At 32.6% G+C, this 15,514-nt stretch overlaps 1 protein-coding gene across 3 annotated transcripts in view; it reads left to right on the forward strand.

Annotated features, from left to right (window-relative positions):
- The window catches only part of LOC111507749 (atrial natriuretic peptide-converting enzyme), a 140,997-nt gene that overhangs the window by 115,259 nt on the left and 10,224 nt on the right, over positions 1-15,514 (forward strand). For all 3 annotated transcript variants that reach the window (XM_074185155.1, XM_074185156.1, XM_074185157.1), the window contains 2 exons: positions 7,506-7,712; positions 13,884-14,097. In XM_074185155.1, the coding sequence (XP_074041256.1) occupies positions 7,506-7,712; positions 13,884-14,097 (421 nt within the window). The remainder of the gene's footprint in view (positions 1-7,505; positions 7,713-13,883; positions 14,098-15,514) is intronic.

The following is a 15,514-nucleotide window of genomic DNA, read 5'->3' on the forward strand; positions in this document are numbered from 1 at the left end:
CAAAATCCGAAAAACACTAGCAGCTGATATCCAGACGCTCTAGCTACTTGTCGAATAGATTTTCGATTATCCATTTGTACATGTCTTAAAACTACAACTTCAACTTCGTCATTTCTGACAGGACGGGATATTTCATGTTTTCTGTTGTGAATAAAACCTGAAGTTCAAAACTTTGTGGTCTGGATGATTCGTATTATGAATTCTTGGAGCAGCTTTAACACATTCATCATTTTGATAATAGGCTGCAACAATTTCTATTCTTTCTTCAGAAGAATAAACCATGTTAGAACACAGTTAACAAGGATGATAATAATTCGTGAAGAAGTATTCTGCGACAACTAGATTTAACAAAAACTACCAGTGCAGAAAAAACTAACAGTGTCGTCCATTTCAAAACGTTTAATACTAATTAAATAAATTCTACAAATCTAGAAGACCTGCGACATAGAATTGTTGTGGATTGCCGATTTCTGACTACGGACATCTTCAATAATGTAAGGAACACTTTCGAAAGTAGACTGTATTATTGTATGGAACTAGATGGAGGTCAATTTGAACACTTCATCCATTGATTGTGTTGCCATTAATATTATTTTTTTTGAATTAGTCAATAAAATGAACGACAGCGAATGTTCTGTTTTTTCTTAAATAAAACGCACAACATTTAATTTCTCAATAACGAATGAACCAATTTCGAAAAAAATACAGAAATTATAGTCTTTTCAAATGATGTATCACTCGACCCCCCGATGCTATTGAAAAAAATTGGGAAATTAGTTACTGACCTCAGGGGGGTAAAGTTTCGGGTATAATTTCCATATCAGAATAAGTCCCCCTAGAAATAAAAATTGACACGTTCTTTGAAATTTTCGATCACACGTCCGTTTCTGACTTCAGAAGTGGTCAATTTTTTGTTGGAACCCCCTGTGTAATTCATATAAAATGTTTGTTATCAATTGTAATTTCATTCATTACAAATAGTGTAAAGAGTCGTTCTAGAATTTCGATGTCACAAACTGTGAAAGATCTATATGCGCAATTCGAATTATAAGGTTTTGAATCATAAAATTGGAATAAAAAAAATTAAATTAGAAAAAAAATATTACTTTGAACTTTTTATTTCTATTCGAGATTGCTTAGATTTTATGAAAACTGTATATCACGTTGCTTGTTGCTTTTCAGTTTTTCAATGTGTCTGAGGGATTTCTTCATTTTTGTCTATACTAATAATAATAAAATTTTCTTTCTAATAATTGGGAACCGTCTGCTTTCCAAGTCACCTTAGAATCCTGCAGCCTCATGAAACTTATTGCGTTTTCCCCATTTTTTCGTGACAATCATTGCAACAATTTTGTTTCCCGCACTAGTTTGTACAAGTCTCATGTTGGATATACATTATTTCCTCTGGACATTATTTGGAATGTCCATAAATTGATTGCCTCTTATGAGGCCTCACATTCCTATAAAATATAATGAGCTATCTCTGTGAAAATATTAATCCGTCATTTTGTTTAGGCTTCAAATTAATGTTTTTTGCACATTGTACATTGCGTAGATTTCAGACTGAAATACTGATTTCTACCTACCGTAACTGAAAGTGGTAACTTATCCCATGTTCCTCCGCAAATTCCAAAATTTTTATTTTGTCCGATCCCTTAAAACTCTTGTTGAATTTTCCAGCCGGAATTGGCCCACTCTTGCTTTCCTCAGTAATACAAAATACAGGGGGAAGATTAAATAATGTCCCCTAGAAATAAAAATTGACACGTTCTTTGAAATTTTCGATCACACGTCCGTTTCTGACTTCAGAAGTGGTCAATTTTTTGTTGGAACCCCCTGTGTAATTCATATAAAATGTTTGTTATCAATTGTAATTTCATTCATTACAAATAGTGTAAAGAGTCGTTCTAGAATTTCGATGTCACAAACTGTGAAAGATCTATATGCGCAATTCGAATTATAAGGTTTTGAATCATAAAATTGGAATAAAAAAAATTAAATTAGAAAAAAAATATTACTTTGAACTTTTTATTTCTATTCGAGATTGCTTAGATTTTATGAAAACTGTATATCACGTTGCTTGTTGCTTTTCAGTTTTTCAATGTGTCTGAGGGATTTCTTCATTTTTGTCTATACTAATAATAATAAAATTTTCTTTCTAATAATTGGGAACCGTCTGCTTTCCAAGTCACCTTAGAATCCTGCAGCCTCATGAAACTTATTGCGTTTTCCCCATTTTTTCGTGACAATCATTGCAACAATTTTGTTTCCCGCACTAGTTTGTACAAGTCTCATGTTGGATATACATTATTTCCTCTGGACATTATTTGGAATGTCCATAAATTGATTGCCTCTTATGAGGCCTCACATTCCTATAAAATATAATGAGCTATCTCTGTGAAAATATTAATCCGTCATTTTGTTTAGGCTTCAAATTAATGTTTTTTGCACATTGTACATTGCGTAGATTTCAGACTGAAATACTGATTTCTACCTACCGTAACTGAAAGTGGTAACTTATCCCATGTTCCTCCGCAAATTCCAAAATTTTTATTTTGTCCGATCCCTTAAAACTCTTGTTGAATTTTCCAGCCGGAATTGGCCCACTCTTGCTTTCCTCAGTAATACAAAATACAGGGGGAAGATTAAATAATGTCCCCAATGCAGCTTTTGGTGTACTTTTCATTGCTCCCGTTTTTCCCAAACATACCAATCTGTGCACCCTGCTTAATCTGCCAATAGCGTTTATTTGATCTTTGTCCACCAGACCATAGATGCATGATTATCAAGGTTTATAGCATCATGATATAGAGATAATACATCATGTCTGGTTTTAGCATTCGGACAGCATCCGTGCTAACGCCGCCTTTTTTTTCACTCTTTCTAGATGTTGATTCCAGGTCAACCTGTATTGTCACTCACAGTATTTGACTTCACCCAACAGATGTATCTCTTCATCTCAAAGTTCTGGAGGTCCTTAGCAATAATACTCTATGAGACACTTCTCCATCTTCATACAAAAAAATGTGGGGAACTTTTCCAAAGACAGGAAGAAAGCAATTGAATTTAAAATAAACTGAAACTATAGAAGCTTCTGAGGTTTCAGACTGAAATTCGGCTATTTTCCTACTGGTGAATATTCCAAATTATCGTATGAAACACTTTCAGTTAGAAAAAAGATAAATGTCGAATATTTCCAGGAAAAACGGGGCATACATACCAAAAAAGGCACTGAATTTTGATGACGGTAAGAAACATGTATGGTTATCGACATTTATAACTAAAACGATCATGTAGATGAGATAAATAATATCTATTTCGACACAGTACCGCAATAAGTTAGGACGCAGGATCAGAAAATATTGTAACGAATTTGAAGCCGACCTTGACCGATATGCGGACCAACGAACAAACACATGACATCACCGCGAAAGGATGCAGTCGGCAACCGCCGGTAAAATTCTAGTTGAGTATCGAACCAACTACAGATTTCTAGAAAATACCGCTACCTTTATAAGCCCGGCTTACTGACCCAAGAGGGAATTCAGAAAGTGAATCGAGCGGTTAAACAAGGAATTCAAATTGTCGAAATAAATTAAGCGTTAGTTGCTAAGTGTTGTAAATAAATGAGTTTGTGATTAGTGAAATATTATTGAGAATAAATTTGTTTAAGATAGTTAATTCTTGAATTGTTACAATTGTCCAGCTGTTCTGTTTTTTTTTAACTGTTGCTGATTTGATCAAAAAGTAAAATAATAAAAAGCAGGTCATATAAAAAAATTAAAAGATATTATGAAAGATTTTGAAAAAATTATTGATGATTGAAATCGAACACCGACAAAGAATTTCAGTGAGAGGAAAAATGTAGGTAAATTTATTTTGTATCAACTTGATATTTATACCAAACAACAGCTGAGAAATAACGAAAAACATTTGACAAAGTAATATCAGTAAAATAAAATATCAAATAACGTAAAATAAGGTGAATATGTAAAGAAAAAAACAGCTAATATTGCAAGAAGTAACATAATAAAAGAACAGTAAAAGAGAGGGTTTACGAGGGAAAAAGATATTAACTCTATGTATTTTCCAAATCCAAATCAGTTGTACAACCCATTATACAACTGAGACCTGTCAGTGTCACAAAATATTCTACAAAAGAATTCGAAACAATAGAAATGACAAGAATGAATACACCGATTCAGCATTGGGATTTTGGAAAGTACAGTAGATACGAATTGAGACCAATGTATGCATTCGTGTTGTTAACAAAATGTCATTTGAAGGATTTTAAAATTCAATTTGAATATTTCAAAATTCAACTGATGCTCTTTTAATTATAAAGAAGGTCATTCTTGAAAGATGAATATAACCAATCAAAAAGTGTTTGATTATACATTTCCATTTTGCTTTGAAAGATTGAAGTCTTTAATCATTACCTCCAATTTATCTGACCATGTGGCTGTATTTAGTAAAATAAAACTCAAATTGCACAGATCGAAAAAACCTAACTTTGGTATAATCTACTCTACAAAAAATTATAATAGGTTTCATCACTTATGTTCATGTACTGATTGGAATAGTGTGTTGTTAGTAGAGACATTGTTTAAGGTATTATATAGAATACTTGTTGAATATTTTGAGACCGCGTTTCCCAAACAAAAAATTAACCAAAGAAACTGCTGTGAGGTTTGCTCTTTGATTGAGAAGTTGATCTCCAACAACCTCACAGCAGTTAAAGCCGACCAAAGTGACGCCACAGTTATTATTGAAAAACAGGAATTAAGTATGAAAGTGAACGAATATATAACGGAAAACGATTTTAGCACGATGAATCACGATCCAACCACAAAATATGAAAGACAAATTAATAGCCTAATAAAATCCAACAAACAGATCTTTAATAACAAAGCATTGAACAGATACACAGTCAGCAACCCAAAAGCACAGATAAAGATACATAAGAAAAATAAACCTATAAGACCGGTTATCAATTTCACCAAAGCACCTTCATGCAAAATTTCAAAAATCATAGCCGACGAACTGAAAAACAAAATCAACAGGAACAACAACCACAGCATCAAAAATTCAATGGAACTCACAAACAGAATCTCTACGACAAATATCAGCCCGAACACTAAACTGTTCTCATTCGACATAAAAAAACATGTACTCCAAGATACCAGTAAACGAAAGTATAAACATCATATCTGAGAAACTAAAACACCATAACATAGACAAAACCTACATTCACCAAATGGAACATAGTCTAAATACAATACTTAATCAAAATTATTTCGAATCTGAAGGGAAAATTTATAAACAAACAGATGGACTAGCGATGGGATCTCCACTATCTAGCATTATATCCGAAATATACCTGCAAACCATAGATGAGAAAATCTTAACAATAATAAAAATACATGATGAAAAAGGAGAATGGTTCAGATACGTTGACGATGGACTGTACATATCACAAAACAATGGAATAAGAATAAAACAAATAAAAGAAGAAATTAACGAAATAAATCAAAAACTACGTTTCAGCATTGAGGAAGAACACAACTCAAAACTTAACTACTTGGACATAACCATAGGATATAACCACAACAAAACACAATTTCAAATGGCAGTATACAGGAAACCTACACAAACAAGCTCCACCATACCCGCAAGTTCAAACCATCCACCATCACACAAAATGGCTGCCTATAACGCATTCATATATAGAATGTTAAGGATACCACTCAGCAATGAAGCCCGAAACAAAGAACGGATACACCCAAAAGACAATAGATAAACTAGAAAACAGAATCAAATAAAAAAATCAACAAAAAAATACAAAACAAGGATCAAGCCACCCCAACAGACAAAACAACACAACGATGGACCGCATTTACGTACGTAGGACACCAAACCAAAAAACTTACAAACATCTTCAAACCACTGAACATCAACATCACATACAAGCCGAACACGAAGATAACACAAAAAATAAACAACTATGAAAAAGAAGATGACAAAGACCAAAACGGGATATAGAGTATACAATGCTGGGACTGCAACAAATTCTATATCGGCCAAATCAAGAAAAAACTAATCCAAAGGTACAATGAGCACAAAAAGGCATACATGAATCCAATAGTATATAAATCAAACCTCGCAACACACGCCATACAAAACAAACATAATTTCTCCCCACCAGAAAACATAAAACTCATTAAACAAGTCAACAAGGGAAACCGCATGGACATTTGTGAAAACTTGAACATCCATAAATTTAACAGTCATAAATCACTTATCGAGGAACAAGTACAAATCAAAACACAACAAGACCTCACATTCAATATATTAAACAAAACCATACACATTCCTAGAGAAGATCTAACACAAAGAAGAGTACTTGATGCAGTACAAATACAGGCAAATTTACCTAAAGTACCTGAAATACCTGAGTTGAGACTTTCTGACCGTATAAAGAGGCAGACGACGGGATGACCAGTTCAGTTTGAGGTGTGCCTAGAAGATGACAGTACTACTAACTGTCGAAAGCGCTCGCAGATAATTAATAGAAGATATAAGGCTTCAAATCCTCTTTGTAAAATTTAATATTGAAATATATATATATATATATATATATATATATATATATATATATATATATATATATATATATATATATATATATATATATATATATATCAATCAGAATAGATACATCCTTGAGTCCGGAATTTCTAAACAGCTATTTCTGCTCCGTCGCAAAAAACTCAGTCGAAACATTATACCTCAGTACCTTTTCATTACACTACTTCAGTGTAAATGAATTGAAAGAAGTGATTTGAAACATAAAAAATAAGAAAGCATCTGGCTTTGATGAAATTCCTATTAAAATTCTCGAAAGTCTTCCTGAGACTGCGCTCAATATACTTGTTGAACTGATTAACTCCTTCGAGCAAGGAACATTTCCTTCAATTCTCAAAATCTCGGTTGTCATTTCTCTCCAAAAAGGAATGTCATAAAGGATAAAGCCTATTATGACCTACAAGAATATTTTGACGATGCCCTGTAATTTAGAATGTGTGGAAATTGCGGTTATACTGTGTGAAAAACATATTTTTTTTCGTTGTCCTAGTTCTTGTCATGTAACTTTTGCATATGTATGTATATATAGTATATATTTTTGATCATTTACATTTTATACATTTATACTTCACATTTTATAGTCATGTTTATATTAATATTTATTTATGACATTGTGTTTGTATGTAACAAGAATTTTATTTTCAAACAATAAACATATTATCAATCAATCAATCAATCTTCAGGTGAACTCAGATATATAAAATATCTAATACACAGGGTGATCCATCTAATCGGAAGAAATATATTTGGTATAATGAATTTTATATTTGTCATTTTAAAGATTTTCATTTGAAAGCTGAATCACTAACACAGTCAGACAATTTTTTGAAGTTGAAAATAATGGTATTTTTTTCTTACAGGATGTGTCGATGAACTTCAATCTAGAGCTCTGTCCCCACGAATTTGTGATGGCGTCATAGATTGTCAAGATGTCTCTGATGAAAAAAGTTGCAGCTACTGCCCTAAAAACCACCTCCATTGTGGCATAGGAAGAGCGTGTATTCACAGATCAAGAAGATGCGACGGTCACGTTGACTGTCCAGATGGAAGTGATGAAAGAGGATGCTGTGAGTATTTATTCAATCCTACAGGATCCCCTCGGAAATATCTGAGTTTCTAAAGATGAATATTGTTCAATAATCTGTACATTTCTGATCTGAACAGCATTAGAAGACTTCTATTTTAGAACAATTTTTCATTGGTGATTACGCAAAATCTTATCAATGCTCAGACGAAGTGAAAATCTTGAAAACCATAAAACAATTTTTGAAATTTATTGTTTCGGCCCTGCCGAAGCTAATAAGCCAAGCAAGCGAAGGTATTGTTAGTAAATGATCCAGTGCAACCCATCTTCCAACAGTTCCCCTTTAATATTATAGTTAGCGAGCTAACTAATTTTGTTATTCTGGAACCAACATTTATAATGAAAAAAAAGGTCAGATGCACCCCTGGAAAGACATGGGGGCTGAAACCAGAAGTGATATATTGGCTCTACATTATGGTGGTTAAACCCACAATAACAAGGAAATGTAAAACAAACGAACGCTGTCTCCAGTGGAGACACTCTTGAATCTCTCTTCTTTACATCTCGTAATGATTGGAAAAGCAAGCAAGAGTGGGCCAATACAGACTGGAAAATTCATCAGCCTACATAAATCTCGAAATATGTGGAGGAACGAACATCTAACATGTTCTCGGATCATATGACACCAACATATTCGACACAAACTAGCTGGTTAAGGTCTTTGTCCGCGAAATGTGGAGAATGAACAGTAATCCCGAAAATATGCTCGACAGAAACATCTGATATAGAAATGGTTTGAAAACCAAACATGAGACGAGTGCTGAATAATACTGTGCGGAGAGAAATAGTTACCCACTCGGCCAGTACACATCGGTCTTCCAGGCTGAAGTGTGTGCAATCTTGCAATGCGCAAGAAAAATCAATTCGAGGCCTCAATAAAATAGGCGAGTCAATATTTTCACAAACAGCCAGACTGCACGAGTTACCTTGAAGAACCTAATATGACTTCAAAGCTGGTCTGGAAATACCGTGAAGAACTGAGGAAATTGGCAAATAGGAATAGATTGTCTATATACTGGGTACTAAGGCACTCAGGAATTATGGAAGATGAAAAAGCTGACGAGTGTAATAGAGACGGATCCTCAATTCTATATATAAGAACTATACTTTAAGAAACAAAGAGTATTGGGAAAACATACGGGAAAACTTATGAAGGGACCGTCTGAGAAGGAAACCGAAGGACTCCTCCAACAAAGCAGGAATCGGCTCAGAACAGTTACAGGGCTACTCACTGGACAATATCCTTTGAGAGGACACCTGAACAAAATAGGATTGTATATCGGAGACCTCAACTAAAGGTAATGCAACAAAGGGACAGGGACAGATCATCACTATGGATAACCAGAGGCAAAACATTTGAGGACAAACCAAATTGTGTCCAGAATAATATAACATACGACCAGCAAGATACCTGTATAAACTAGTACAGGGAACAGGATTGTTGGAATGGGTGTTATGAGAAGGATGGGTGGAAAACGCAATGAGTCCTTGATACTGCAGTGTTTTTTGAAGATTCGGAAGAAATGAATAAGTCAGACAGCTCCAAGAAAATACCATGGTTTTGCACTTCTCATTTCTTATTCTATAAACAACGATTTACCTTGTCGTTTCAGTTCACTGCCACACTTTTATTTTCATTTCGTCAGTTCAAAAATATATTATCCTTTCATTCATATTATCAAGTCTAATGAGCTCATTTCCTGTTTTTTCAATGAATGTTATCCCTTTATCTTACGTAGAATCCATGAATCGAACAATACTAACAATATACTCATTGTTTTGTTCTTAGCGGATTTTCAATTTTGTTTAATCAGATTAAAGCTGAATTGAGAGGTGAGATTATTTGATTAAGTTGAATCCAGGTACGGTATTTTTTGAGTGATTTCAGTGATGGTCAGTAATAGTAAAACGTGGATACATATTTTCCATAGTAACGAATGTAAAAAAAATTAATCCAAAATAGGATCGATTCTCAACCATATTGATCAATGACCACTTCGAACATTTTCGAAGAATAAGAATAGAAATTTCATTTTGAATGGATTTTTCGAATTTCAATTTGGAAGCATCAATTGTCGGCTAAAAACCGACAAATGGTGATTGGAAATAATCATTCGAAATATCATTATTATTATTCACAGATAGACGACGTCTCTGGTTGATTCAAAAATCATCTTTTATCAACTATCAAATTTGATGATGTCTTCCGCAATAGTAGATTAAAATGTCGGGAGTAAAAACCTGCAGACACAATGATTCATGTGTCGGAACGTACAGAAAAATCAAATAGACTCTTGATAAAGCATACTTTTAGTCCATGGCCGTCTCCAGAGAGACATATTTGGTCATAGGTTCTTTTACCCTAATGTATCCTTTTATTGGTATATCCCATAGTTTCAAAACACCATGTTTATTAATGATGATACTGTTTCGTGATAAAAGTATAAACTTTTCATGGGGTTTTATTAGAGATTCAAGTCAGGCTATAAACAATTCTCGTATACTCTATTCCATTTCATATTTGTACTTAAAAAAATTCCATCTTTTGTATATTTTTTTCAAGAGTGTTGTACTGACTGATCTAGGAACAAAAGTGGTATTTCTGAACAACTGATTAATTGTGAATAAACACAGTTCACAGATAAGTAAACGGAGTCACTAGAATACTTCGATAAAAAACCGTATTAGGGATAAACAAGATTACAGTATATGATAAGTAAAGTTTGATGAATCATTGTCTAAATATTCAATCACAGATAGGAAAATTTGAGGTTTCAAAGGTGATTCTCATTAAAAAAATTCATGGGAAGTAACGGAAATTGCGCAGCATTCAGATCGAAATGAAACATAATAGTATATAGAAGATAACGGAAAATATAAAATGTTCAATAAGATTTTGGGAAATTAGGGAAAATTTTGTTCAATCGGAAGATCAAATTAAATCATATAATACGAAAAAAACAAATTGAAAATAAAAACAGGCAATTTCATGTTTTTTCGGGGTAGAACATTATTTAATCAAATGTTCGGAGCGATATCTACTTATAGTCCTATCAAGAAATAGGTAAAAAGGGAATCTTCAGGAGCCTCAAACAGCTCCGATTTTAATGAAATGTTCTCTTTTATATCACTTAAAATCAGAAACATTTCCAAGCAGGGCCAAGCAGGCAAACAATATGCATGATATTCATATGAGGAGTGCAATGTATTTCTTCACTTTTTTAATCCTTCGTTTATTATTAAAATAGATATTTATAAAATTTGGATATAATAATGATGAAACTGAAGCGCCTGAATGAAATCGTAAGTCCAAAGTGAGTGGGTCTATTCGATCCCAATTTCATCATTAATATATCCACAAAATACATATTGGTGAAACAATATGAATATTCTGTATCCGCGTCAGAAGATTTTTGTTTTCCAATAAAATTAAAAAAATATCATCAAAATTGGAGGTGTTCCTGAGGGTTTACGAGGAAAGACGACCAATTAATGTTTGACATCATGTGAAAATTTAAAAAAATAAACACAAACTTGAGATGACAGAATAAATTAACGTGCAGAGTAGGTGTACATAATTACATTATAATTACCGATACATGTGGAGCTATCTACAATTTCATATTGATAATTGTGATGCTTGAGGTACCTTTTAAGGTATGAATAGATAGATATACATCTCCATAATCCTTTCACATTTAAATTATTGTTCTACCACTCTGTTTTTTCTCAATGAAAATGGAATCGTGCTATGCGAATGATCTTACAACATTCGAGGATAACACCTATAGCAAATATGTTGCAAAACCTTCAATGTCTACCTGTGAAGAAACTCTTCCAGTACTAAACACTAATTTTTATTTTCAAAATCAGAATTGGATATTCACCTATATATCTACAGAATAAATTAACTTGTGTGGCTGAAATACATGAGTACAATACAAGAAACAGGCACAATATACAATATATACAAAATACAAAAAAAATAGTATACATAATTCTTCATTTTATAAAGGAGTAGATTGTTTTAATGACCTTCCACAAGAAATTGAAGATAGTGGTTCAATGAAAATATTCAAACGACGATTGAAGGATTACTGAATAAAAAATATAGTATATTCCTATGTATGACTTTTTTATGTAACTTTGATTGTATAAGTGTGAAAATTATTACAATGTGTTAAAACAACGATAAAAATAAAATAAATACAACAATAAAAATTAATTGGCGCTCCGGGGCGACTTCATTGATTCCAGTGGCGCATTTGCTTTTTCAGCTGCAGGAAAACCCGGAAAAACCTGCAGCACCACATCATCTGAAGATCTTGATCTGCTAATGTTCTCTCTTTCATAAAACAAAATGTAGGGTGTCTCCAGAGGCTCCAATAAATTCAATGCATCGCCAGAACACTTCGTGACACGACTATCGTCAAACTTAAACCAGTCCGTTTCTTCTTTGACCAAGGCGTAATAATGACCACATTCAACATGTTAACTGTAACTTTTTATTTATACATATGTATTTTTGATCGGACTGTATTTTTTCATGTTAATTTAATTTTATTTATAATGTGATAATGTATTTACTGTTGTAAATGAATCAGTTTCTCAACTAAATAAAGTCTGGTCAACATTGACCGCTGTGTGATAAAAACATTACAGTAAATTGAGAAAGTAACTTATGAATAGCAAACTGTAGAGTTATTTCACTGAAACTTCAATGTTACTATTGATATTTCCGAAGATTCGGTGGATTATTCCGCATTTATGGTATTATAATGCTATATCAACCATTAAATCTTATTTTCTGCTCTTAAACATCGTGCACACGATTTGCCAGGATCGTACTTGTTCATTTATAATTCAATACATTTTGAATCTTTAGTTGTCAATTCCTGTTTATAAATGTTTAATGTTTCTTGAGGTAATAAAAACAATACAATACAATAAAGATAAGATACTTCAAAAGGTTTCCTTTAGATGAAAAAAGGAGTACAATAGTTAGAAAACTGCATTTGATAATTATTTATGTACACACACATTTATGATGCACTGTTTGCAATTTTTGGTGTAGTAATGAATATTACTGGAGTTTTTTACTAATACCAAACCGTTATTTCAACACCTTGACACGTGTTTTGATCACCAAATGATCATCTTCAAGAGAAAGATGATCACGTGGTTATCGAAACACGCGTCGAGGTGTTGAAATAACGGTATAGTGTTGGAAAAAAACTCCAGTAATATACACAAACATTGTTCAAACACTGTAAGTATATTTCAGTTCTAACTGGATTTTAGTGTTAATAAATGTAATTCATGATTGCTTAGTTATGTGCATTTTTTATTTAATTAGCTCAATCATTCGTTAATTTTAAATGACTATATTGTAAGTCGTCACTTCTTGTTCATTTGTGATTTTAAAATGTTTGTTGATTGGTAAAGGCCCCAATCCATTTTTATCAAACGAATAATAATTTTGAAACAAAACAGAAAATAAAAAAACTTATATGTGGAAAATTGTGGAAACAAAGTTATCGAATTAATGGGTGTGAAGCTTAAGTAAAAAGACATAAAGACTTTTAAAAATATATGAAAAAATTAAATTCAAAAACAAACCAATTTAATAAGATGTTGAAATCCTAATTAGTTATCAATCTGAGTTACAAGAATCTGAATGAAATTGTAATGAAGAATAAAGTATCGTACGAAAGTTGCAAGGATTCCTGTGCGGTTTTTTTGATCACCAGTATAATTGATAGACTGAATATGTTGTTATTTAACATGTACTCAGGTTTCACTGAAAGTCACTTCAACAAGCCGATTTATTAGAGAGGTTTTAAAATTACTATCTAAATTTCCTTCAGCTTTAAATTATCCTTACGAGGAATTTTAATATTTTGTTCGTCTGCTTCGATTACATTCTCAAATGTCTAAATAGAAAAAAAATTTTTATTATTTATCATAACATTTCTTCATTGTACTTCAAACTTTTAGAAGATTCCTTTCTTGAAATCAAGACAATGGATTTATTCTTTAATAAAATACAGCTAATCGATTTTAATCGAACAAGCCGGTAGGTGGTGAATGAATTTCATAAACCATCAAAATCATCAGAAACCAACTCTGATATAAATATTTTTTGTTTGAATAGTGAGCCTAGCCCCAAGCGTGGACATCATACAGAAAGCTGAAGTCGTGACACCACACCTTTCACGGTACAATTCAGAGGGATTCATTATTTTCAATGAAAAAGGAGAAGTCGGAAAATTGTGCACAGAAAATATCAACAGAAGTTTGCCAGCCAATCAGACGTTCGCGGTTCTTCACGCAGTTGCATCTTCGCTTTGTAAAACTTTGACTTACGAGTAAGTTTTTCAACTACATACCAAAAATCCTATATTACGATTGTCGGTGAAGTATTTTTTTGTCACTGAAATCTGATAGTAAAATGTTTTTATTTATCTGATAGTAACCTCTGGGAGTCACATGTGATCAGATATCACATATTACATATCATAAATGAAGTTTCGGAGCGAAGTTGTTTACACTATGAGTTAGGTATTTTTTTTCTATTTCTGTTTGTGTTTTCAAGATTTATGACTATATGAGGTTCATCACAGTTTTCGATTTAATTTTAAATCTATTATTTACTATCTTGGAGTTACTGTTGATCACCACTTACGATGGCATAAGATCAGTTATTTTTTCCAAAATATTTGGAAGTAATAATTTCTTTGTGCTGGGAAAGTGGACAATTTTCTTTTCAAACCCGTCTTCAGAATAATATTGACAAATTGAATTCATAGAGATGGTATATCAAACTGAAATTGATCTGTTTGAACAGAAGTTTTCAAAATATTCCATTTTCAATAAATTGACGGATGAAGCCGGTGCTACGTGGTAGGAGATCATTATGAAAAATGAGAAATGAAACTTTCTAAAACGAATTAATACCGTTTATTATATAGAGGGTTTTACAAAAACCGCGACACGTGTTTCGCTATACAATAGCTTCCTCAAGCGTAAACTCAAAGTTACTTCTAAATTACAACTATTTTATACTGTAACACACAACCTACTTGTATGCCTACTTCCTAATGAATGAATCTACCTGAAAAGGTCAGGTATGCATTTATCAACTATATGAATAAATGTTTCGAAAGTACCATAAATATACTTAACTATTCTTACTTGAAAATAAACAGATTCAATAACGGCGAATTATTCAGTTCAGTTTGATCGTTCATAAGATATTGAAAGTTTTTGAATTTGTTCATTACCATACTCACCAACAGGTTTCTTCTAGAAATGGAGGGGCTTGAATTCATGGTCGAACTCATGTAGCTCTGTGATTAAATGAGTGGCATGTGTGGAATTTATTTTTCCATTCAGGAAACTATTTTTGTGTTCCATTATGCGGGCTTTGAACGTTCGTCAAGTTTGACCTATAACATCGGACATGACCCACATGACAATTTTTACACTCCCGATTTTTCTGAAACTGAACTTTCATCTCAGTTATTCTTAATGTGCATACCTATGTTGTTGTTGATTTTGAAAACAATATTTACACCTTTGTTATGTAGAAAATCTTTTCTACACAATATACTTGTAGTGGGTTGGCCTTAGTAAGTTAAGGTTCTATAACTTGTATCCTCTTCTCTTCGAATTGGGTAAACTTCCTTCAAAGCTTGGCTGTATAACCTTTTAGATAGTAAAGAATGTATTAGACTACAATCGCAATCATTGTTGACGATTATTTGTTTTATTATGTTCAGTTCT

This window comes from Leptinotarsa decemlineata, unplaced genomic scaffold (genome assembly GCF_025532065.1).
Source record: "Leptinotarsa decemlineata unplaced genomic scaffold, Ldec_3_MD MMD2_tig00026363_RagTag_RagTag, whole genome shotgun sequence".
NCBI classification, from domain to species: domain Eukaryota; kingdom Metazoa; phylum Arthropoda; class Insecta; order Coleoptera; family Chrysomelidae; genus Leptinotarsa; species Leptinotarsa decemlineata.